Source organism: Symphodus melops (genome assembly GCF_947650265.1).
Source record: "Symphodus melops genome assembly, chromosome: 22".
Taxonomy (NCBI): Eukaryota; Metazoa; Chordata; class Actinopteri; order Labriformes; family Labridae; genus Symphodus; species Symphodus melops.
In genome coordinates this window covers 18265424-18290995 of record NC_136712.1, presented here as the reverse complement: position 1 = coordinate 18290995, position 25572 = coordinate 18265424, and the positions used below count along the sequence as shown (strand labels likewise).

The following is a 25572-nucleotide window of genomic DNA, read 5'->3' as shown; positions in this document are numbered from 1 at the left end:
TCTAATCACATTCTTCACAAACCATTTACTCCATGTGATTTTTATTTTAATTATTACAGAATATTTAATGTATTTCAGAATAAAATAAATATTCATTTAAGTCATATATTTGCAAACCTGTTTTTATTTCCCTTTAAAACACACCATGTGATCATCAGTGAGTTTTTTCAAGATTTGATCAAAAAGCAGAACCATATTGACAGAAAAAATGGCGGACTTGGGGTTCGTTTGGATTGTCCCTCCGATCTCCTTTCTCTATCCTTTTCACCGTAAACAACACAACTGAAGCATTTCAGTGGCGACCATGAAAAGAGCGGTTTGAATTCTCTAAAATTTAAGGAAAGTCGGGTCAATGCTTATAACCTTCTTTAGCACAGGAAACACTGGACCATCCTTTACCAACGGGGATAAGAAAGTGCCGGCCCACAAATCTTTGCAGCTGCATCTTTTAAAGCGACTCGTGCATCCGAAGGTTCATGAAAACTATCTGTTTGAGGAGAAATGTGGAGACAATCTGCATTTGGTTTAAATATTTATCTGACTCATAACTAGTTTCAGCCTTTGCATTTATTTTCTTTTTATTAACCATCAAAGTGAAGTTTCCTGGTATCTAATCAATCAATCAATCAATCAATCAATCTTTATTTATATAGCGTCAATTCATAACAGGCGTTATAAAGCCTACCTTGTATTTTCATTCACACCCCGTGGTTTTTAGGATTATTTCAAAGGGAAGAAGGCTCAGGGGAAACATTTTTAGATGAGCTTTTTGTAGTCCATTTTCTGAAAACTGTAGTTCCACCATGGCAGACTCGTTTCACCAACCTCCGCCGCCGTCATATTATCATGACGTCACCTAGTGAAAGTGTGGTCGGATTGTCAAAACAATGGGATCGCCTTTTCCTAGGTCCTTTATGATTTCTCCTAACACCTTTCCTTAACCCTGTGACGTTTTCACTGGGTTAAAGATTTTTTTCACCACGGCAGACTCACGTCACTAACCTCTACCGTCATGGCATTATTACGTCACCAAAGGGAAATTTTCCTAACACCTTTCCTCAACCATATGACATTTTCCACGGTGTTAAGGTAAAGTGGATAGTGAAAGTAGATAGGAGGGACAATCCGATCATACCCTTGATGTTAATATCACACAAGAAGCCAAACCCTTACCAACAAGAACTGCATTTTTCTGCAGTGCTTAACTGCTCCATATTCCTTCATTGAAATTAACAACTAGGTCTTCTTTTGTGGGCATATGTAGGACAACAGGACGTCAACCATGTTCTTAATGATAGGAGGCGATGGGTGGATGCGGTGCGGCAGGTAATGGGCCAGAACCATATCCCAGGCATCCACCAGTTGGACATTAAGTCCTTTGAACACGGCTCGGAGCACCTTCTCCAACTGAAACGTGAACCAGTCACCGTTGCCTATCACATTTCCAAGGTGCTGATATTGGAGGGTACCAGTCCTGATGACCACCAACGTTCCCGGAGCCCTATTCAACAGCCGGACCACCGCCCTGCGGATGCTCTGAAGCCGTCTGATGTAAAGTTCAATTGGAAAAGTACTGAAATGGGCCCAGATTCCTAAAACTACGACTGTGTTGGTACCACCAACTAGCGTATCAAGTTCATTGGCAACGTAACTCTCCTTACTGCTTGGTATTGTGGAAATACGAAGAGGGAGTCCATGGATGCGGTATGTTACCATGATTTTGTTGGCATTGTCCCATATCATGTAAGGTCCAGCCGGAATCGGACTATTCAGGTTTACTGCCTTAGCATCTGAAAGTGTGACAAAAAGAATAGATTAAGCTGCAATGAATTCATCAAACTTTTGCCTAAAGTAACTGTGGATCAGCTACCTTGTAGTGCAGTGCTGAGGTACTCAAACCACTGCCTGATGGTGGAGTCTCCATACAGGTGGACCACCTTTCCCTTCAGACACTGACTGATGGCAGAGGAGTTGTTGAATTGGTAAACTTTGGTGCCACCTAGTGATCTCCACACACCTTGGTAGTAATATCCAGGGGGTCCAGACTTCCCACTGCCTTGACTGACCCCAGTTTGACCTGAGAGGAGTTAAAGACATAAACAAGGATAAGGGTTATTTCAGGAATCACTTATCACCAACAGATTCTTTAAAAAGAACAAAACCACAGTCTCTCTTTCACCTGACTTGGCTCACTTGATACTGCTCTGAACTTATAACTATTTCCATAGAGTAAGGTGTGTGTTCTTTTTCTGAAGCCACTTTAACTCTCAATTAGAACTCATTCAATTACTTCATTAATTTTTATTGGTGAAAGGAGGAAAATGCATGCTTACCTTTCCTTTGTGGCAACACAATGACATTGGCTGGTCCTGAAGCCTGAATGAAGACTTTTAGGTTGACATTCCTGTATAAAACGTTTCATTATAATAGTGTCTTTTACACACACTGATATAATTACAGTCAATCAATCAAAAGTTAAAGCTTAAATGACATCTAATTACTCTGCCTACATATTTAGGCTTTAAAGATATAAACAAACACCTTTAGACTTACTCATAAACGTTTGTTTTTATTAACTATTTGGACCTGGAGATATACAGTAACCTGGAATATTTATGTATTAAGTGAACCAGATGGATAAAGAATTCAGTGCTCCCTCACCTTTGGAAAAGCTTCTCCTCTTCGGCCTTGAGTAGTTTCTTGTATCCTGTGTTCATGTGGCTCACCCTGGAACCACAGCTCAGCTTCTTTGGCTTGTAGCAGAACCACGGGTCACCTGTGCGGAGGTCAGTGTAGTTGCACTGTGGCTGGCTGGTTTGACGAAGGCAAGCATTACAGATGGTGCTTTCAGAGATTTTGCCTGTGCGGAAGGTGTTTTTAAAGAGAACCCTATCAGGATGTTCTCTGTTCAGACTACGAAGGACTGTGACAGCTTCGCTTGAGTGGACGAGCGTCACCTGATGGAACAGAGAACAGTAGTTTAAAGGTAAAACATAGAAGCCATGCCAATTAGATAAGACAGTTGACGACAGACAGGAAATGTTGGGAGGACAGAGTGGGGGATGTCAGCAAAGGGACACAGTTATATTTGAATCCCAAGCCGCTGCAACAAGGACTATAGCCTCTGTAAATGAAACCAAGACATAATACCCAGAGTCTAAGTAAAACTAGTTTTTTACTACTAAACACAGCCATCAACTCTGCGGTGTAAAACCAACAACAATCCAGACACCAATCACTGGCCCACAGACGATTTTAGAGAAGCAGGAGTCTGCAGAGCATCAGCCCAGTATTAAGTGTCCATATAAAATATTATCAGTTATACATACCTAAGTACCAGCAAAACATAGTGATTTAGCCTCCTGGCGTTTTCTAGCTAATGTTAGTAACTATGTGTTTTAAAGTAGCAGCCGTACAATGAAATGTAGGTTGTTTTTAGTGAGATTGTATTTTCTTCTGCAATGTTATTTGACAGTAATACCATTTAAGTGTTGGTGAAAGTGTCCTTTTGTTGCTATTTGTTTTACAATATAATTTTAGAAGAAAATCTTGAACTCTACCTCAACCTGTGCGCTTCCTTCCCAGAGTAAAGAGAATGCAGCAGAGTAGGAGCCATTAAGGTGATCCACCACTCGTCCAGCTACACCTGCTTCAAGCGCTCTGTTGTGCAACCGGGCAACTATTGCATCTCCTCCAGATTTCTTGGGGTTACCTTGGAAGTCATATATTTGTATAATGACGTCCAGCTGGTCTCCTACGTGCCGCTCTACTCCACCCCTCCCTGGAAGAATGGTGAAGGTGCTGTGGGCAGGATCACTTGTCCGGTTCAATACAAAAGGAGCTGGCAGAGGTGGAGTTTCAGGCCAAGCAATGGAGTTCAATATGAGACGTTCCTCCTCAGCATCAGCAGAAGTCAGTGGCTTGAAGGTGCAGAAGGCATCAGGCACGTGTGGAGCAGTGGGAGGAGTAGTGGGAGGAGCAGTGGGAGGAGCCGTGGGAGGAGCAGTGGGAGGGGCAGAGGTCACTTTCTTGAGGATGATGGTCGAGTGTTCTTGATGATTTTGCTGGCAAAAGGTTGAAAAATATGAACAGTGACAAAATGCATTGAACAAACAAATCAAGTGAAACAGTTGTACACTTTTGTAAAACTCCTCCCAGATGGAGATTTTCAGAATCTCAGTTTAAATTGTTGATGTGTGTTTGACATCATTGTGCAACACTGACACTTTTTTTAAAAACTTGAGATTAGTGCGATTGCAGAAGTAACCGAACTAGTGCTCCCACGATGTTGACCGGCAGAAGCATCTGAGTGGACGACTTTATGAAGGACATTTTTGCCTATCCAGGACATCGTTTTTAACTTGGCATGCCCACGACATCCGTAACAGTGTGTCATGCATTTCATGTGGACTAAGATGTTATTAAGAATTTAGAGCGTGCTGATTATTTTTTATTCAAGGAGGAAAACCTTTGTTTACAAAATAATATGACAATGAACTGATGGTGGAAAGGGGGGATAATAGACCTCTTTAAAGTCTATGTAGACAGCCCATTAACTTAATATTATTCTATATCCTGCTTCTGGACTATTTGGCAAATAGTTGTTGAAGACTTGGGGGTTGCAGCAGGGTTGGCCAAGAATGTTGCCTGTCCATGAAGTAGCCTGAATCATTTTAACACAAAGGCCAAAAGCTATTGTTATTGTGGAGCTTTTGGACTTTGTCAAAAGTGTAAGAAAAATGCTCTTTTTTGTTTTGTGTGTGCACCTGCTGCAAACACATTTCCCCTTGTGGTCCAACAAAGAAACTGATTTTAATGTGAATCTCACCTTGAGAAGGTCCATTTGACGTTGTCTAAAGATGAAGAACGCAGCCAGAAAAAGAAGGATGGCGAAGCACTTCAGAAGTTTTTTGCTGACGTTCAGTTTTGTACAAACATTCAGCTTCATGATTGGATCTCCTCTGGTACTGGGTTAAAACAAACACAAAAAATCATAGTTAAGGGCCTCCTTGTTAGTTTTTTTTTTTTTTTTTTGCATAATGCATCATGAGAGACTCTTCTCTTCATTCTCATCAGTGTCTGTGTACTTTATAACCAGGTACAGTGGAAATGTTGTCTCTCATCTTTTTACTGGCCTTGTTGATAGACAGACTTCCCTTATCTCCATGTGTATTGACCTTGTTTGATCAACAGCCTGTCTGCAAATGACACACTGTTCATATTCCTTTATTCCTGAAAATGGACAAAAAAATCCACTCAATTTAAACCTTTATGTAGACTGATAAATGTCACTGAACCACGACGCAAAGTAAGCGCAACAATTACCACCGAGCATAACCCCACACAGTGTCACAACCAAGAGTGGTCTGCATTAGTGATGGGGTTTCTTGCTATTTCCAAATGTAACTTTTATTGCCATGATAATTTAGCCAATGTTTTGTTGATATCACTGTAGCTTCTATCTCAGCAATCTAACATGGTGACACTTTGAATCCTACTTTAACATTCATGTGGACAGACAGCTCCAGTGTGTTGCAGTAGGTTGTACTCTAGATGAAAGAGGTAAACTAGATAGGCTGACATTGTTTGCCCTTTGTCTGTTTAGTTTGCACAGATGTAATTAGATTATATCCTTACACACACACACACACACACACACACACACGCACACACACACACACACACACACACACACACACACCTTGTCAGACCCATGGGGAGATAAAAAATGATAAAGAGTAATTGACTGACTAAATGAGTGAGCGTATTGTTAAAATATTTTTAAGGGATTTTACATAAAGTTACATTTCTATGGACCTAAAAGAGGACATTTACACCTCCTGAACAGAGCGGTAAACATCGTAATGGACAGCTGTCATCTGATCGACACGTTGCCCTATGACAGAGCTCAGACAAACAGGTTCAAGGACAGCTGACAGCTTCTTCCCCAGTGCTCACCCTCCCATTCTCTCCACACACACACACACACAGCATGCACGCACACACACACACACACACACACACACACACACACACACACAGCATGCACGCACACGCACACAGGTCCATGCAAATTGAAACAAATGCAATGCAATCTAACCTTTTCCAATACAAATACTCTATATTACCTGTTGCCTGGGATGTGCAATAACTACTTATGTATTTATTTAGTATCTGCAATCTGGCAAGACACTTTTTTTATACTATACCTCCGACCTAAGTAAATGCTGTACACATATGCAAATACACCTGAAGGAGAGTTTTTGGTGATTTTGTGGATGACCTTTTTGAATTTCCTTGTACAAATACATAATGACAATAAAGACAGTCTATTCTACCTAAAAGAGTAACTCCCATATGTGGGAGACAGATTTAAAATGTTATATCCACAAAAATGACCAAGATAGATGAATACATGAAAATACACACTAACGTGTGCAGCATCGGGGGTCGGACGGGCTGAGAGCTTCTTAAGTGATGCATTTAAAACTCACAATAAAGTAAATTATAAACTAAATAAATTATCTCACTTCCTGATTCACAATCACTCGACAACAACACTTAACTGATTTCTCTAAAGAAAAGAGTGTATTCAGGCCAGCTATGAAAAATCAACAGAAAGAAAAAAACATTTATGACACGACTGAGAAGAATGTCCACCTACCTCTCAGCCTAAATATCGACTTTGATTCAACAGGAATTTCAGTTCAGAGAAGGGGACAGAAGACTCCACAACCGCTCCGTGTGTTTGATCACTCGTGTTTTGATAAGTGCGACTTCGAAGGAAGATGCTACATCTACCTGGTATCCACAACCTGCGTGAAACCTTACCCAGAGTCCACACCCACTATTCAAATATAATAGAAGATAGTAGAAGTCATATCCTTGTGTATGATTAGTGTTGAAAGATCAGAGAGAGTGATGCATTTGTTGAATATGTTTTTTATTTTATTTGTTTTGTTACCATTTCATCCTTTTGTCGTTTTCATATTTAGATTTTATTACCATTTAATCCATTACTCATTTAACCTTTATATTATATAATCATAACTGCTTTTTATTTCTTTTACATAAACCATGATTTATGCAAACACATTTTTTGAATCCTTTACCTATGGTGATATAAAATGGATAAGCCTGGTACACCTGCTATAGCTCAAAATAAACCTTTTAGCTCTGCTGCCAGCAAGGCGCCTTCGGAGGTGTGAGGTCTGGTAAAGTGTATCATGTCTTGAACCAAAAAACACAACAAACCTGTTTGTGTGGTTGGGTGTATAACTGCTGTTGCAAATCTTCATGTTGATTGTTATGCAATTACGGTTTGGTTATAAATAGGTATTGAAATGCTGATCAAAACAAACAAAAAAAAGGTGCAGCAGCACCTGAAAAGAAGCCCAGCTCAAATGAAGCTGTAAGAAATGGAAGGGGAGTGGCCACTTTATTCAATAACAACTTCCAGTGTACAGCTGATCTTTGGCATCTTTAATTCCTTTGAATATATTTAACACTTTAGCTGAAATCCACCTGCCAAGTAATACTGGTAAATATCTACAGGAGCCCCAAGCATAATGCACACAGCTCAGCTTTTATCATTTTACGAAACGTCTCTTTGTCATCTGCATTGACTTTCGTTGTGTTGTTGTAATTGGTGATTTATTTGGCGTTCATTTCCACCCGCTGCACGTTGTTGTGTTGTTGTTGTTGTGTTGTTGTTGTTGTCAGTGCTTAAGGAGGTTCGCGGTTGTGTTTTCTGCTGTAAAAAGAGTCCCATGGACATAATTTACATCTGACAGTGAGTTTCTTGTCATCTTTCCTTTGACAGAACTAAAGTCAGTTCATGTCGATTTGTGCTGCCTAACCTTTACTTCATTCACAATCTCCTCCATTTCTTCGTCTACACTCCGTGATCTGTGCCCTTGTCTGTATGAATTTTCATTCACAGGCTGCTTTGCATTGACCGTTTATGGAGGTTACAACATGTTGCTAACCACCACCATCCCCCCACTTCAGATTCTCTCGTATTCAAAGTCAAACAGATCAGTCGGGAACCTCTTTTCCATTTTCATCTTTCTCCTCGACTCTTGTCTCAGCCCATACCTCTGATAAAACCTATCAACTCTACGTATGCAGCTCAGGTCTCAACCTCAGGACAGGAAAATGGCGATCCGTTTCTGCTTCCAGAAACAATTTTCACAAAATGTAACGACATCAGTCTCACAGCTCAGATCCATTTGAATCGGACTCTTTTATGGGCTGTGATCAGTTCGGGGCAGAAACACGCTTGAGACGGTTCCCCCACTCTGAGTCTTCCTCTGTCCTGCAGTCACGTCATCCTTCCAGAGCAGCCAACCGACAACGTCCTCCTCCATCATAATCATTAGCTTAGCATATCTACGTCAATGGTTGTGGCGTGGTCGATGCTGGTAAAGTAAAGTTTAATGATGAAACTGGAAATGCAGGCTGGGTGTGTGTTAGGGTGGAGGTTTCTGTGCACAATGAACTTCAGGAACATTGTGAAACAGACCGTGGGTCATCTTAGATTTATTTAGCCGGGGTCAAACAGTGGTCCATGCTTGGCCAGGATCTTACAATGACTGTCAACATGCAAGTATTCATCTCAACAGTGTAGCTTATATGCTGCAGGAAAGTACAAACTCTTTACCCCTTGTGTACTTCTTTATTAGCGTAGAATAAGGACAGCACCGTGACTCATAAACATCAGACATCTTAGCAAATCTTCTCTTACAAAAGACAATTGGCTCTAATCCAAAGGTAACTTTACTACTGTAAGATGTATTTTACTCATATCAACCAACTTTATTTTTAAAGCACTTCTTATACAGATAAAATGTAATACAAAGTGCTCAACATTAAAATCAATGTAGTGAGAGACACGTATTAAACAAGGTGTACTTAAACAAAATATAAAAATGGAAAGGGCCACATTTGGGGGCCGTCCACAATGGCAGCGGCACAGCTTATGACCAAAGGGGGGCGCCACCCCACAGACCTCCTTTGCCCGGGAATATCCCACAACAAACTTGTGGGACCCTCCAGGTGCCCGGAGCGGAGAGACCCGAGGAACCACACCACCAGCAGGGTAGCAGGCCACTGCCAGTGTAGTGACCCCCAAGTATTGATGCCTCTCACATTTTCTTTCAGAAACAATAAAACTTTACTGACAGATCTGTGACGTCCTCATCATTGAAACCAACAGTTTTATTTGGGCTATAGAATACGTGTGCATGTAGTGAGCTGTTTTCAATAAGTAACATCCTACATGACAATACATAAACATAAAGTAGTCTGTAGCTGTGCATGTGTGTGTGAGGGTGCCGGATCGGGTGCGTAAGCTAACCAAGAAAACAGGGTTGTAGACGCCAGACAGTTCCTGAAAAAGGACAAACTAAATATCCTGTTTGTGTTTCCAATCAGTAGAAGTTCATACAGGGAGAGAAGCAAGTCCAAATAAGCAACTACACATAAGAAAATAAGACCAAAAACCTGCAACCTGCGACTGAAGATATTTTCAAGCTACTTTACAAAAAACTAGAACAAAGTAGCTTAAAACAAGCGGACTTGGCAACACTGGTTTGCACCTGTAGTTATTCACGCAAATAATCTTAGAAGATCACCTGCAAAACGCCCACAAACCAAACCATCATTTTGGAGTGAACACGCACTTTAGTACTCTTTAGTTGTGGATACATCTTTTAACTGTGTCAACCATGTGAGAGTAATTCTTTTAGGTTTGTGAAGCTGTATTACATACATGTGTAATACACATCTCGTGGGCCGTGACCTCTCCTCCCTTCTGGAGCTCACCCCCGCCTCGGGGCCTGGAGCTGCCAAAGCAGCAGACCAGGCTCGCTTTGCCAGCCGCGGCCCCTGATCAGAAGTGTGTCGCTGGTGTCCCAACACATGACAGCGAGTCTCCCTCTGTCTTGCTGACATACAGAAACAATCCATGCATGAGGCTGGGCCATCTCTCGTTAAAGCATGTTCCACACCCAGGCACACCATGCAAAAATCATGCCCGTCCTCTATGGGCATTTCCCCTGAGCCTTCCGCCCTTTTTGAGTGTGTGCTTCTTTTTGATTTTTTTTTTGAATGCCCAAACACTATTTGTCAGTGTCAACAGCGTTATGCTGGATGTTTTGGAACCCCGGGAGGACGCAAAGGTGCGGAAGCCGGCAACCCAGCAATACACCCCACTATACTCCCACTACACCAGTAGAGGAGCGCCTCACCACACCGGCCGACACTGTCAGCTTCTGCAGTGGACTTATACCTAGGCGCGTTAGCAGAGAAACTCTTGCAGTAAGCCTTACGGTTGCCCTCTCACCAGTCACTGTTTTGCCTGACGTCAGAGGATAAACAACAAACAACAGACCCGGAGAGGGGCCTGGAGACCAGCTCTCTCTCCTTACGCAAGGTAAGTGGGCAACAATACTGCTTGCTTGTGTTAACCTTCCCCCTCTGTTAGACTCTTTTCTTTTTTTTGTGTCTTTTCTCATTCATTCACATCTGCTCACACGTCTCTCTGCACTCACAGTGGAACTCAATTAATCAATGACTTCATGGGCACCTGGGTCTTTTATACCCGTGCAAGGGCCCCGTAGTGGTGTGTCTTAAAGAAATATCCACGTCAACTGCCCCAGTGGGTCAGTTCTCCCCGTACATATGGAATATGTACCCGGTTGGAGAGATAGTCTCGATACGATAGAGAACCTTCTTTCTTATCTAAACACTCTTGTTTCATGTTTAGTGGAGATGCTTTCTGTTTTTTGATAATTATAATTTACCTTGAACAACTTTGATGAATCTTAAACCCAGAGGTGAACTCTGAACGTGATGCTGATGTTATAAAACCATTAAAGTGAAGTTTCCTGGTATGTAATATAGCCTACCTTATATTTTCATTCACACCTTGTGGTTATTGGGATTATTTCACCGGTAAAAAGGCACAGGGGAAACATTTTCAGATGAGCGTTTCGTAGTCCATTTTCAGAATACTGTAGTTTCACCACGGCAGACCCGCGTCACTAACCTCTGCTGTCGTGGCATTATTACGTCGCCAAGTGGAAATGCGGTCGTATTGTCGAAACAACGCAATCGCCTTTTCCTAAATCCTTTATGAATTCTCCTAACACCTTTCCCTCATCATGTGACGTTTTTTACGAGGTTAAGGTGAAGTCGATAGGGAAAGTTGATAGGAGGGACAACCAGAACGCACTCTTGATGTCAGTATCCCGAGTTATCAGCACATGGATTTTATTTGAGTGGGGAGAGGGAAAAGGGGACAAACACTTCTGAAGTCCAACTTTGTAAACCAAAACTGCATCAACTTATAACTAATTCCCATCCTGTTTGGTCTCATTTCTCTGATACAAAGATAAATCAAAGTAGCATTTGCTTTGTCTGTATAGTCTGCTGTAGGATAAATAAATTACTTAAACACACAAGAAGCAGAAAAACTATTTTAACTATCAGAAATATTTTTGTTTTCGGTTGTACCATCAAGAACTTTGTTTTTCTGCAGTGCTTAACTGCTCCATATTCCTTCATTGAAATTAACAGCTAGGTCTTCTTTTGTGGGCATATGTAGGACAACAGGACGTCAACCATGTTCTTAATAATGGGACGTTTTGGGTGGATGCTGTGCGGCAGGTAATGGGCCAGAACCATATCCCAGGCATCCACCAGTTGGACATTAAGTCCTTTGAACACGGCTCGGAGCACCTTCTCCAACTGAAATGTGAACCAGTCACCGTTGCTTATCACATTAGAAACTTGCCCATATTGGAGGGTACCAGTCCTGATGACCACCAACGTTCCCGGAGCCCTATTCAACAGCCGGACCACCGCCCTGCGGATGCTCTGAAGCCGTCTGATGTAAAGTTCAATTGGAAAAGTACTGAAATGGGCCCAGATTCCTAAAACTACGACTGTGTTGGTACCACCAACTAGCGTATCAAGTTCATTGGCAACGTAACTCTCCTTACTGCTTGGTATTGTGGAAATACGAAGAGGGAGTCCATGGATGCGGTATGTTACCATGATTTTGTTGGCATTGTCCCATATCATGTAAGGTCCAGCCTGCTTCGGACTATTCAGGTTTACTGCCTTAGCATCTGAAAGTGTGACAAAAAGAATAGATTAAGCTGCAATGAATTCATCAAACTTTTGCCTAAAGTAACTGTGGATCAGCTACCTTGTAGTGCAGTGCTGAGGTACTCAAACCACTGCCTGATGGTGGAGTCTCCATACAGATGGACCACCTTTCCCTTCAGACACTGACTGATGGCAGAGGAGTTGTTGAATTGGTAAACTTTGGTGCCACCTAGTGATCTCCACACACCTTGGTAGTAATATCCAGGGGGTCCAGACTTCCCACTGCCTTGACTGACCCCAGTTTGACCTGAGAGGAGTTGAAGACATAAACAAGGATAAGGGTTATTTCAGGAATCACTTATCGCCAACAGATTCTTTAAAAAGAACAAAACCACAGTCTCTCTTTCACCTGACTTTACTCACTTGATACTGCTCTGGACTTATAACTATTTCCATAGAGTAAGGTGTGTGTTCTTTTTCTGAAGCCACTTTAACTCTCAATTAGAACTCATTCAATTACTTCATTAATTTTTATTGGTGAAAGTAGAAAAATGCATTCTTACCTTTCCTTTGTGGCAACACAATGACATTGGCTGGTCCTGAAGCCTGAATGAAGACCTTTAGGTTGACATTCCTGTATAAAACATTTCATTATAATAGTGTCTTTTACACACACTGATATAATTACAGTCAATCAATCAAAAGTTAAAGCTTTAATTACATCTAATTACTCTGCCTACATATTTAGGCTTTAAAGATATAAACAAACACCTTTAGACTTACTCATAAACGTTTGTTTTTATTAACTATTTGGACCTGGAGATATACAGTAACCTGGAATATTTATGTATTAAGTGAACCAGATGGATAAAGAATTCAGTGCTCCCTCACTTTTGGAAAAGCTTCTTCTCTTCGGCCTTGAGTATATTCTTGTATCCTGTTTTCATGTGGCTCACCCTGGAACCACAGCTCAGCTTCTTTGGCTTGTAGCAGAACCACGGGTCACCTGTGCGGAGGTCAGTGTAGTTGCACTGTGGCTGGCTGGTTTGACGAAGGCAAACATTACAGATGGTGCTTTCAGAGATTTTGCCGGAGCGGAAGAGGCTTTTAAAAAGAATCCTATCAGGATGTTCTCTGTTCGCCCTACGAAGGACTGTGACAGCTTCGCTTGAGTGGACGAGCGTCACCTGATGGAACAGAGAACAGGAGTTTAAAGGTAAAACATAGAAGCCATGCCAATGAGATAAGACAGTTGACGACAGACAGGAAATGTTGGGAGGACAGAGTGGGGGATGTCAGCAAAGGGACATAGTTATATTTGAATCCCAGGCCGCTGCAACAAGGACTATAGCCTCTGTAAATGAAACCAAGACATAATACCCAAAGTCTAAGTAAAACATAGTGATTTAGCCTCCTGGCGTTTTCGAGCTAATGTTAGTAACTATGTGTTTTAAAGTAGCAGCCTTACAATGAAATGTAGGCTGTTTTTGGTGAGATTGTATTTTCTTCTGCAATGTTATTTGACAGTAATACCATTTAAGTGTTGGTGAAAGTGTCCTTTTGTTGCTATTTGTTTTACAATATAATTTTAGAAGAAAATCTTGAACTCTACCTCAACCTGTGCGCTTCCTTCCCAGAGTAAAGGGAATGCAGCAGAGTAGGAGCCATTAAGGTGATCCACCACTCGTCCAGCTACACCTGCTTCAAGCGCTCTGTTGTGCAACCGGGCAACTATTGCATCTCCTCCAGATTTCTTGGGGTTACCTTGGAAGTCATATATTTGTATAATGACGTCCAGCTGGTCTCCTACGTGCCGCTCTACTCCACCCCTCCCTGGAAGAATGGTGAAGGTGCTGTGGGCGGGATCACTTGTCCGGTTCAATAAAAAAGGAGCTGGCAGAGGTGGAGTTTCAGGCCAAGCAATGGAGTCCAATATGAGACGTTCCTCCTCAGCATCAGCAGAAGTCAGTGGCTTAAAGGTGCAGAAGGCATCAGGCACGTGTGGAGCAGTGGGAGGAGCAGTGGGAGGAGCAGTGGGAGGAGCCGTGGGAGGAGCCGTGGGGGGAGTAGTGGGAGGAGCAGTGGGAGGAGCAGAGGTCACTTTCTTGAGGACGACGGTCGAGTGTTCTCGGTGATTTAGCTGGCAATAGGTTGAAAAATATGAACAGTGACAAAATGCATTGAACAATCAAATTAAGTGAAACAGCTGTACACTGTTGTAAAACTTTTTCCAGATTTAAATTGTTGATGTGTCAATGGGGAAAATTGAGTTTTTGGCTTGTCACACTGGGCGCGTGTTTCTCCTCTGTTTGACATCATTGTGCAACATTGACACTCTTTTTTTTAAAACTTGAGATTAGTGCGATTGCAGAAGTAACCGAACTAGTGCTCCCACGATGTTGACCAGCAGAAGCATCTGAGTGGACGACTTTATGAAGGACATTTTTACCTGTCCAGGATATATCCACAATATATTAACTTGGCATGCCCACGACATCCGTAACAGTGTGTCATGCATTTCATGTGGACTAAGATGTTATTAAGAATTTAGAGCGTGCTGATTATTTTTTATTCAAGGAGGAAAACCTTTGTTTACAAAATAATATGACAATGAACTGATGGTGGAAAGGGGGGATAATAGACCTCTTTAAAGTCTATGTAGACAGCCCATTAACTTAATTTTATTCTATATCCTGCTCCTAGACTACAGTTGTTGAAGACTTGGGGGTTGCAGCAGGGTTGGCTGTCCATGAGGTAGCCTAAATCATTTTAACACAAAGGCCAAAAGCTATTGTTATTGTGGAGCTTTTGGACTTTGTCAAAAGTGTAAGAAAAATGTTTTCCTATTATTGACAACTAAACTCAAAACTATAAACTTGTGTCTGATGCAAGGCGGTCCTAAGGAATCTTGTGTTGAATTAGAATGTATAGTGTGATTGGTATAACACAAATTACAGCATAATCGGTCCATATAGAGGATATTTATGTCATTGGCATAATCCCTTTCTGACTGCACTGCACCAGCGATGCACCTTAACCCTGACTGAAATCCAAGAGGCCCCAGGATTCAGAGATAGACAGGTACCTTACTAAAGACAACCATCAGGGAAGATAAGACTCGGGAGAATGAGGTAGTGTGAAGCAGGTGGTTCAGGAGCAATTTCACATTTGGAAGGCAGTTTGTACAGACTGCACAACACACTGATGATCCCTTGATACAGAGTCATAACTCATATTTCATTTCTTGTGGTTGAGGTGATTAGATGATGTTTTATGGAGTTATGAGGGTGTGTGTGCGTCCACTGGAGGCTGCTAAAGGATGGGCCTTCGCCATAAGTCCACTCCCTGGGGGAATGGCCAGAGAGTTTTCAATGACATGTTGGGTAGTGTGGAGGTCAGGGATTTGGGATTTCTTGCTCCAGTACATTTCACTCCGTATTAAATATTGTTTTTCTAGTAAGATATGAAAGTTAATTTTGCTATGTTGGAGTCATAGCTAAACATTTTGAATGACATAAGTATATAAAAAGCTTGTAGTTTTCAGTCTTTTGCTCATGCAGTTTTTGCTTATCACTAGTAATGTGCTAGTTACTCTTTACAATGTGATTTAAGCTTAACAAGTGAACACAGGAAATTTGGTTTATTTTGAAACATTAACTGAGAGGTAGTTGAATTAATGGTATCGTAATATTTGGTTGTTCCCTGATTTCAGGGTGATGCTCCCAGGTTTTATTAAACTCAGTTTAATAACGCATTTGATTTATATTAATATTAAAAAAAGTTAATTATTAATGTTAATTTGACAACCAACATTTTACTTTATAAAACCCAACTTAATTGTTGGTCAAGTATTCGCTCCTGAAAACCCCAACAATAGTAAACTAACTTAGTTTAAAGGCTAAAAGAAAGTTCATTTATGTAGTCTAACACTGTTTGCACTTAGAAGTATGGTAATGGTGATTTGTGTACATGTGGCTGCTGTATGCTGTTATACAGAGAAACGACAGTCAGAAAAATACGTATATTTTGAATATTGTTAAATAAATTATGCAGAGCGAAGCTGCACATCGTCTTCCTCATCTTTTCTCCTGTTTATACAAGAACTTCATTTGTTTATGGTTCCCCAGCCTGAGACCTGTTACACAAACATATTTCCCCTTTGTGGGCTAACAAAGAAACTGAATTTTAATCTCAATCTCACCTTGGGAAGGTCCATATTGCATTGTCTAAAGATTGAGACGAGCACAGCCAGTAAAAGAAGGACGATACAGCTTTTTTGCTGACGTTCAGTTTTGTACAAACATTCAGCTTCATGATCTCCTGTGGCAATGGGCTGAAACAAACGCACACACACGCACATGCACACACACACACACACACACACACACACACACACACACACCATCAACTGACTCCTTGTTAAAAAACATTTTTACTGCGAAAAATTATTAAATCCTTCGTATATTAAAATAACATCTAGTTTTCTATAAATGAACTAAATCCATTCAACCAAGACCATCATAATAAATGGCGCCATGAAACACATGTTAACAGTGTCCATATGAATACTCAGCCACGTTTCTCTCCCATTTGTCTGCCATCATTTCAGCAGTGCCTGTAAGAGGGTCAGGTAAAGATTCTAATTTTCGGATTTCTTCTACTGAATTATTAAGACAGACGAGCTTCAACAATCAATGGGCTCATCTTTCACACAGTAACTAACACCCACACTGATCACTCCATAAAAATGATCATAGCATACACATCCTAGCCTTTGACCTGCACACAGTCTCTCAGGAACTGAATTAGGCTCCACAACGTGTATTCTTTTAGCTCATACGTTCATTTCATATATTAGGGGGAATTCCTAGCCTGAGCGTACGGTTGACTTCTTACGTAGTAATTAGTAACTTTTCTTTCTTTTATTTTTGTGTCCCAATACCACGCAAGAGTGATAATGGAACAAGCACTTCTTTTCCTTTTCTTGATATATTTTCTATTTCTACACCAGACTCTATGGGGTCTAGGTATTTGCCACATTATAATTATTTAAATATCTAATAGTCAACACAACCCAGAAATTAAGATGCAAGGTCTACCGAGGATTTAACATCAGCAACATCAAAGGATCTCAGTTATAATACCGTACTCACGTATAAAAAAAGATGGAGGCTCTGTTGTCAACCATCGGTGCCAAATGTCAGGCATGGATCATCGCCGCATAATGTGAGAGAAATTTCTTCCCAAAATACAGGAAACACAAGTCCTGTGAAGAAGTACAAACTCGGTTTGATAAGAACTTAGCTTCGTGCAGTGTGGAGATAGGATATTACAGGCTCATACTGCCATAAAAACAACTAGTAAAGGTATCACACATCTCGTAAACAAGTGGGGAGTCACTAGAATGTATGACATCTCGGTTGATTGGTTGGTTTTTGCATACAGGATTTTCTCTGTTGTTGTGCTGTTGTGTTTTCTTATGCTTTGTTATTAAAGCTCCTTCGTAAGTCAAAGCACTCGTTTTAAAAGAAAGTGCTGTACAGATAAATGTATTCTTATCTGCATCAATTACATTCATTTCAAGTGCCATTAGGAGTATAAAGACTTGGGTAATACTACACAGGTATTTTCACAGCACAAATACTCATCAGGAAACACAGCACAACAAATATCTGTCACTATAATAATTTAAGATTTTGAAGCCTTTGGAGATAACTATGCCTAAAAGATTTACATGGTGAAAGCAGTAATGCAGTAATAATATTACTTTTTCTTGTAACCTTATTTAAATAGCAGGGGAGGGAGGTGGGGAGTATGGAAACCACTTCTCCAAGGTTTTTATTCTGGTTGTAGATTCATGGTAAGTGGATACCAGGAAATGTAATATTGCATGTTTCTCCTCTGTTTGACATCATTGTAATCATTGTAATATTATTCTATATCCTGCTTCTGGACTATTTGGCAAATAGTTGTTGAAGACTTTGGAGTTGCAGCAGGGTTAGATGATGTTTTATGGAGTTATAAGGGTGTGTGTATGTGTGTGTGTGTGTGTGTGTGTGTGTGTGTGTGTGTGTGTGTGTGTGTGTGTGTGTGTGTGTGTGCATTGCAGCCCAAGTTTCTAATGTTGCTGCACACAATTCTGCACCCTGGTAAAGGATGGCTAAAAAATTGATGCAGAAAAACTCTGGTTGAGGCAACTTTTTTTTTAAATCCGTGTTAGATAAGTATTATTATTACACATTGCACAGGCATGCATCAGCTGCAACTTTTAAACCACTTGCAGTTTACCATTCTGCATCAGACTTATTACAGGTGATGCGTACAGCACCAATGACTGCATCCTGTATACAAATGCTGGTTCGTCCTCTCTCTCTGCGATGCGTGATTTACATATGTACCTGTTTATTTATAAAGCACTGATTGGGACGCTACCTTCTTGCATTTCATCCATGTTAGTCTGGTCTGCTGGAGTTCATTTCACACGATCGAGTGATCAAACAGATAAGTTCCGCAACCATGCTGAACTTGTCTGTTTATTTAGTGAATGGTTGCTAGATAATCAACAGGCAGTTGGAGTGGATAATCAGCTCAATCTTTAAAAATCGGTCCAACCCTCTGCAGTCACGGCTTCTTCCTTTTAGACGATGACTTTGGTCCAAAGTGCAAAACAATGTCTTTTTTTCACTTGTTCTTTTTCCTCTTCGCTGCTTGTAGTCGTTAGAATACTCTCTCCAATATGTTTGTTCTCCTTTATTTAAATAGTTGCTGAGGGTGGGAATCATGGAAACCACCTGTCTCAGGTTTAATGCCGGTTGTGGATTTATGGTAAGTGGATGTCAGAAAATGTAGTATTTGACATTGCACTTATCAAAAAACTTTTTATAAAATCCAACAAACGGAGCTATTGTGGAGTCTTCTGTCTCCTTCCCTGAACTGAAATTCCTGGTGAATCAAAGTCGATATTAAGGCTGAGAGGTAAGTGGACATTCTTCTGAATCGTGTAGTAAATGTTTTTGTCACAATAATTCAACAGATAAATTGGCCCTTTTATCTTTTTTTTTAGGAACTAAATGTAAATACAATGTTAAAGTAAGATTTAATTTCCTGAACTCCTAAGGTCTTTAATTTTGAAAACTAGTTTTATTAAATCATGCTTAAAATGATCATTTCGGTAATACGCATTTACAAAGTGGCCAAAGCATTGTCATCGATTTCCCCAATCATCAGTACAAAATAATGTGTATTAAACCCTTTAAGATCAAATGTGTCCATAATTGACCTATTAATGTTTTGTTTGTTATCTTCTCACTTTCATCACTTTAAGAGAACAAAAGTCAATAAATGACGTGGGAAAAGCATAAACTTACCATAAAGATACCATAAACTTTTTATCGATAAATAAACTCAAGGTTCAAAGTGTTAGTGCAGCCCCATTCTGCCAGCCTTATTCCAATTGAAGCAGTTCAAGTCAGTGAGTATATACTGTATATATATATATATACATACATATACATATATATATGCCAGTCAGTGAGTGTGTATGTGTATATATATACATACATACATACATATATATATATATATATATAAAGAGGATTTTGAGTGAGTTAAGCATCTTCAAGAAGAGTTAATACTAAACTTAAACTTAACATAGACTCTCTTTTCTCATGTTTTCCCTTCCAATGCCAGAGGAGGACTAACCATGTTGAATACAGGATTAATAAGTAACAAAGTCAACATGAAGCTTCTGAAGGGCGGTGTCATCGTGCTGCTGCTGACTGTGTTGTTCTTCATACTGAGAAACAGGAACCTGCTGCAGGTGAGAACTGTGATTGTTGGTGATTTTTTATCATAACAATTTTATTGAAATTTTATATATAGCAGACAGAATACATGTACAAAAACACAAACATAAGGACTAAATCAACCAGTACAAAAAAACCATCCATCCATCCATCCATTTTCTACCGCTTATCCGGGGCAGGGTCGCGGGGGTAGCAGTCTAAGCAGAGACACCCAGATTTCCCTCACCCCAGACACCTCCTCCAGCTCTTCCGGTGGGACCCCGAGGCATTCCCAAGCCAGCCAGGAGACATAGTCTCTCCAGCGTGTCCTGGGTCTACCCCGAGGCCTCCTCTTGGAGGGACATGCCCGGAACACCTTCCTTTTTCCGGTCGAGAACCATGGCCTCAGATTTAGAGGTGCTGATCCTCATCCCAGCCGCCTCACACTCGGTAGCGAGCCGCCCCAGTGCACGCTGAAGGTCCGAGTTCGATGGAGCCAACAAGACCACATCATCCACAAAAAGCAGAGATGCGATCCTGTGGTCCCCGAACCGGAACCCCTCCGGCCACTGGCTGCGCCTAGAAATTCTGTCCATAAAAGTAATGAACAGAACCGGTGACAAAGGGCAGCCCTGCCAGAGTCCAACGCGCACCGGGAACAGGTCCGACTTACCGGCAATGCGAACAATTCTCCTGCTTCGGTTGTACAAGGACCGGACCGCCCTTAGGAAAGGGCCCCGAACCCCATCCTCACGGAGCACCCCCCACAGAGCGCCGAGAGGGACACGGTCGAATGCCTTCTCCTAGTCCACAAAGCACATGTGAACTGGTTGGGCAAACTCCCATGAACCCTCGAGCACCCGCTGGAGAGTGTAGAGCTGGTCCAGTATTCCATGGCCAGGACAAAAACCGCATTGTTCCTCTTGAATCCGAGGTTTGACTAATAGCCGGATCCTCCTCTCCAGTACCCTGGAATAGACTTTCCCAGGGAGGCTGAGGAGTGTGATTCCCCGGTAGTTGGAACACACCCTCCGGTCCCCCTTCTTGAAAAGAGGGACCACCACCCTGGTCTGCCAGTCCAGAAGCACTGTCCCCGACCTCCACGCGATGTTATAGAGGCTTGTCAACCATGACAGCCCCTGCACATCCAGACAATTAAGATACTCAGGGCGAATCTTATCCACCGCCGGAGCCTTGCCACCAAGGAGCTTGCCAACTACCTTGGTGACTTCGGCTTGGGTGATGGACGAATCCACCTCTGAGAACTCAGCCTCTGCTTCCTCAGTGGAAGACGTGACGGTGGGATTGAGGAGATCCTTGAAGTATTCCTTTCACCGTTCGACTACATCCCCAGTTGAGGTCAGCAGCTCCCCACCTCCACTGTAAACAATGTTGGTGAAGCACTGCTTCCCCCTCCTGAGATGACAGAATGCCAGAATTTCCTCGAGGCCGACCGAAAGTCCTCCTCCATGGCCTCCCCGAACTCCTCCCAGGCCCCAGTTTTTGCCTCCACGACCGCCCGGGCTGCAGAACGCCTGGCCTGCCGGTAACCGTCAGCTGCCTCAGGAGTCCTATGCGCTAGCAACGCCCGATAGGACTCCTTCTTCAGCTTGATGGCCTCCCTTACTTCTGGTGTCCACCACCGGGTTCAGGGATTGCCGCCACGACAGGCACCAGAGACCCTGCGACCACAGCTCAGAGCAGCTGCTTTGACAATTGAGGTGGAGAACATGGTCCACTGGGACTCAATGTCCCCAGCCTTCCCTGGGATCTGTGAAAAGCTCGTCCGGAGGTGGGAGTTGAAGACCTCACTAACAGAGGGTTCAGCCAGACGTTCCCAGCAGACCCTCACTACACGTTTGGGCCTGCCGATTCTGACCGGCTTCCTCCCCTGCCAGCGCATCCAACTCACCACCAGGTGGTGATCAGTTGACAGTTCAGCCCCTCTCTTCACCCGAGTGTCCGAGACACATGGCCGGAGGTCAGATGACACGACCACAAAGTCTATCATCGACCTCCAGCCTAGGGAGTCCTGGTGCCACGTGCACTTATGGATATCCCTGTGCTCGAACATGGTGTGTGTTATGGACAAACTGGGACTAGCACAGAAGTCCAATAACAGAACACCACTCTGGTTCAGATCAGGGAGACCATTCATCCCAATCACCCCACTCCAGATCTCACTGTCGTTGCCCACGTGAGCATTGAAGTCCCCCAGTAGAACAATGGAGTCCCTATTTGGAGCACTGTCCAGCACCCCTCCCAGGGACTCCAAGAAGGCCGGGTACTCCGCTCTGCCATTCGGGCCGTAGGCCGAAACGACCGTTAGAGACCTGTCCCCTACCCGAAGGCGTAGGGACACGACCCTCTTGTTCACCGGGGTGAACTCCAACACCTGCCAGCTGAGCTGTTGGGCTATGAGCAAGCCCACACCAGCCCGCCGCCTCTCACCGCGGGCCACCATGATGATTTGTGTAATGAATCACATTCAGAAGCCTTCGGATGTTGGAAGATGACAGACGATTTTGTATAAACCCAGTCTGATCAGGATTTATATGACTTGGCAAGAGGACCTCTAGCCGCCTTGCAATAACTATTGAGAGTATCTTGCTATCGACCCCAATCAGGCTAATAGGACGGTATGAGCCACATTCCTCTGGAGGTTTACCTTTCTTTAAAATCAAAGATATATTGGCCAGGTTAAGAGATTGTGGTAATTTATGATTATCAAAGGAATGTTGATACATGTCAGTCAGAGGTTTGATTAGAATCTTGCTGAATGTTTTATAAAATTCTGGGCAAAAACCATCGGGGCTTTACCCCCCTGTAGCGTCTTAATGGCCTCAGAGACTTCATCTTCTGTTAAGGGCCTGTTTATCTCTCGCTTCTGTTCATCATTAAGACAAGGGAGCTCCAGTTTACCCAGGAAGGCCCCCCGCACCATCGCAGAGGGATGACATTCAGAAGAATATAACTTCTGATAATAAAGCCTCATAGTTTCATTGATATCGAGTGAAGTGTATTTGTTTTCCCCCCCACTGTTTCGAAGCGATGAAATATTGTTGGTTTCAACTCTGCCCTTAGCAAGCCGAGCAAGAAGGCGACATGGTTTATTGCCGGACTCATACAGTCTGTGTCTGGCAAAAAATTTTTAAGTTTCAGCTTTTTTAGTGAGTACCTGATCCAAAGCAGCTCGAGCAACATCTAAAAGTTTTCCAAGTGATTTTGTGGGATTCGACTTAAACTTTCCCTCCAAACATTTTACCTTTTCCTCAAGTTCTAATTGGCTTTTAAATAGCATTTTTTTTTCTCTGCAGAGGTTTATGACATAATAGAACCCCTCAGGTAGCACTTAGCTGTTTCCCATAACGTTGAAGGGTTTATATCTGATGTCCTATTCACTGCCAGAAAAAAATCCAATTCTTTAATAATGAAATCTTTAAACTGTGGGTTGCTCATGAGATGAGAATTTAGGCGCCAATGTCAGCAAGATGGATTGTTATAGGGAGGACAGAAGGTGACGTTAATGGGGCAGTGATCCGAGAGGAACTGAGACCCAACTGAGCATTTAGTAATTCTTTCTAAGAGTCCCCTTGAAACTAAGAAGTAGTCGATTCTGGAAAATGATTGATGGGATTGAGAGAAGAATGTAAAATCTTGTCCTTTAGGGTTCAGGATCCTCCATGCATCGAACAATTCCATGTCCCTGCAAAAGGCTAACAAGTTACTCGTTTTCTAAGACATCTTATACCGAGAAGGGGACTGATCAACGCTAGGATCGAGCACACAGTTAAAATCTCCTCCAAGTACAACAAGAGACCCGGACAACGCTGAAATATCTGCGAGTTAACCAGATAAGAATAACGGTTCATATACTGTGGGTGCATAAACACAACCAATTACGATACGTTCCCCATAGATGTAGCCTAATATCAGAACATAGCGTCCTGCCTTGTCCTTAATCTCCTTGTCCATCTTAAATGCAAGACTTGACCTACCCAGCTTCGATGTAGTTTAATGTGTTCAAGATCTGAAAGATGGGTCTCTTGAAGAAAGCCAATCTGGCAGTTTTCCTTCCTCAAATAGGAAAGTAGTTTCTGTCTCTTGACCACATGATTTATCCCTTTGATGTTAAGGCTAACGATTTTTGAGTCACTTATGGTATGTCAAAAACAGGTAATCGGGTAACTCGGAAAATACATTTTCAAAGAATGGGGTGTAAAGGACACATAACATCAAAATAAATGCATATAACATTAGGTTGAACTCAGCTCGGGAGTGCCGCACATAAAACAAGAACCACACACAATCGCCCCCCGCCCCCCAACCCTGTGCATCATAAAAGGTGCAGCAACAATGATGGGACCATGTAGCTGAGGAGATTTGATCTCCTGAAAGAAGAGGAAAAATAAAAATCTCTCAAAAAGCATACTAGCTTATGAAACTATACAAAATCCCCCTGAATACCCCCGCCCCCCAAGGCAAAATATGAAAGTATTTGGCATGTTAAAAAAAAAAAAAGATGAGAGAACGACCTCCATAATAGTATCTGAACCAAACGTGTATTGAAACTCCTTATTGCACTGCCTCATTAACGAGTGAAGACTTTAAATGTGTATGAACTCCTTAAATAAAGAAAGCAGGCTACATACCATATCTCACGTCGAGATTACTGTAAAGGCATATAATGAAATCTTGTTGTGGAGAAAAGAAAAAAAAAGGGGAATCATCAGCCAAGTCCAGTAATGAATTTCTCCACGTCCTGGTGTGTCTTGAAAGAGTGATCCTGGCCATCGTGTCTGATGCAGAGGTTAGCCGGAAAGCGCATAGTGAAACGGATCCCCTTCTGAATGAGCTGCTCACAGACTTTATTAAACTCCCGACATGCAGCTTTAACTTTAGGTGAAAAATCCGGCTTGATGGAAAAAGCGTGGCCGTCTTGTCGTAGCTGCCCTTTTTCTCTCGCCGCCCGTAGAATCTTCTGTTTATCACCGAAGTTATGGAGCTTTATCACCACAGGCCGGGATTGGTTGTCGGTCAGCGCGCCGGCATCCCGGTGTGCTCTGTCGATCTTCACCTTGTCGCCTTTAGCCTGGAGACCGAGAACCCTCGGTAACCAGGATTCAAAAAACTGCAGTGGCTGTCCGCCCTCATTGCCTTCTCCCAGCTGTACATATACAACATACCCATCTGTATGTTGTCTCTCCTGCTGGGTTTTCGAGGTCATCAATCCGTTCGTCCCTCACCTTCACAAGCCGCTGAAGCGAGGACACCTCATCTTCCGCGGCCGAAATACGGTTCTCAGCCTCTCCAATGCGCGTGGAATGGTCTTGGATCAACCCCGGAAAATTTTCCAGAGTAGTTTGCAAGCCTGCAAACTTTTCATCCATCAGCAAACTTATCTTGTCGGTGACCACTTGCGCCATATCATCTTTAGCCACCGCGTCAACTAGCTGGCTAGCGGGCTGCGCATTTTTAACTACAATCCTAGTTCTCGATGAAGTCTTCGAGTGAGATGAAGCAGAAGCAGATTTTGAATGTTTTTTATATGAGTCAGATAGTCAGATTACAGGAGACTATGTTCAATAGCATCTTTCAATCTACTCTTACATAACATTCATTGCTTTTTTATTGGCAAATAAACATGATGATTTTCTAAATCCTCTAATTTAGA

General features: G+C 42.2%; 3 protein-coding genes across 3 annotated transcripts in view; 1 reads left to right on the top strand and 2 right to left on the bottom strand.

Annotated features, from left to right (window-relative positions):
* LOC306818142 (NXPE family member 3-like) overlaps positions 1–25572 on the top strand; it is a gene marked incomplete at its 5' end in the record, with an annotated part of 38336 nt that overhangs the window by 8242 nt on the left and 4522 nt on the right. The gene's annotated exons all lie outside the window — the stretch shown is intronic.
* Positions 612–3971, bottom strand: LOC306818106 (NXPE family member 3-like; the record flags this gene model as incomplete). The annotated part of the gene is made up of 5 exons (XM_079335479.1): positions 612–1790; positions 1871–2077; positions 2334–2404; positions 2662–2957; positions 3561–3971. Coding segments are annotated over 5 exons (1539 nt in total), but the record flags the coding sequence as incomplete, so codon positions are not given.
* Positions 11581–13927, bottom strand: LOC306818105 (NXPE family member 3-like; the record flags this gene model as incomplete). Its single annotated transcript, XM_079335478.1, has 5 exons — positions 13879–13927; positions 13006–13301; positions 12678–12748; positions 12215–12421; positions 11581–12134 (listed from the first exon to the last, which is right to left on the bottom strand). The coding sequence occupies exons 1-5, from the start codon at positions 13888–13890 to the stop codon at positions 11581–11583; spliced, it is 1140 nt and encodes a 379-aa protein (XP_079191604.1). The 5' UTR covers positions 13891–13927.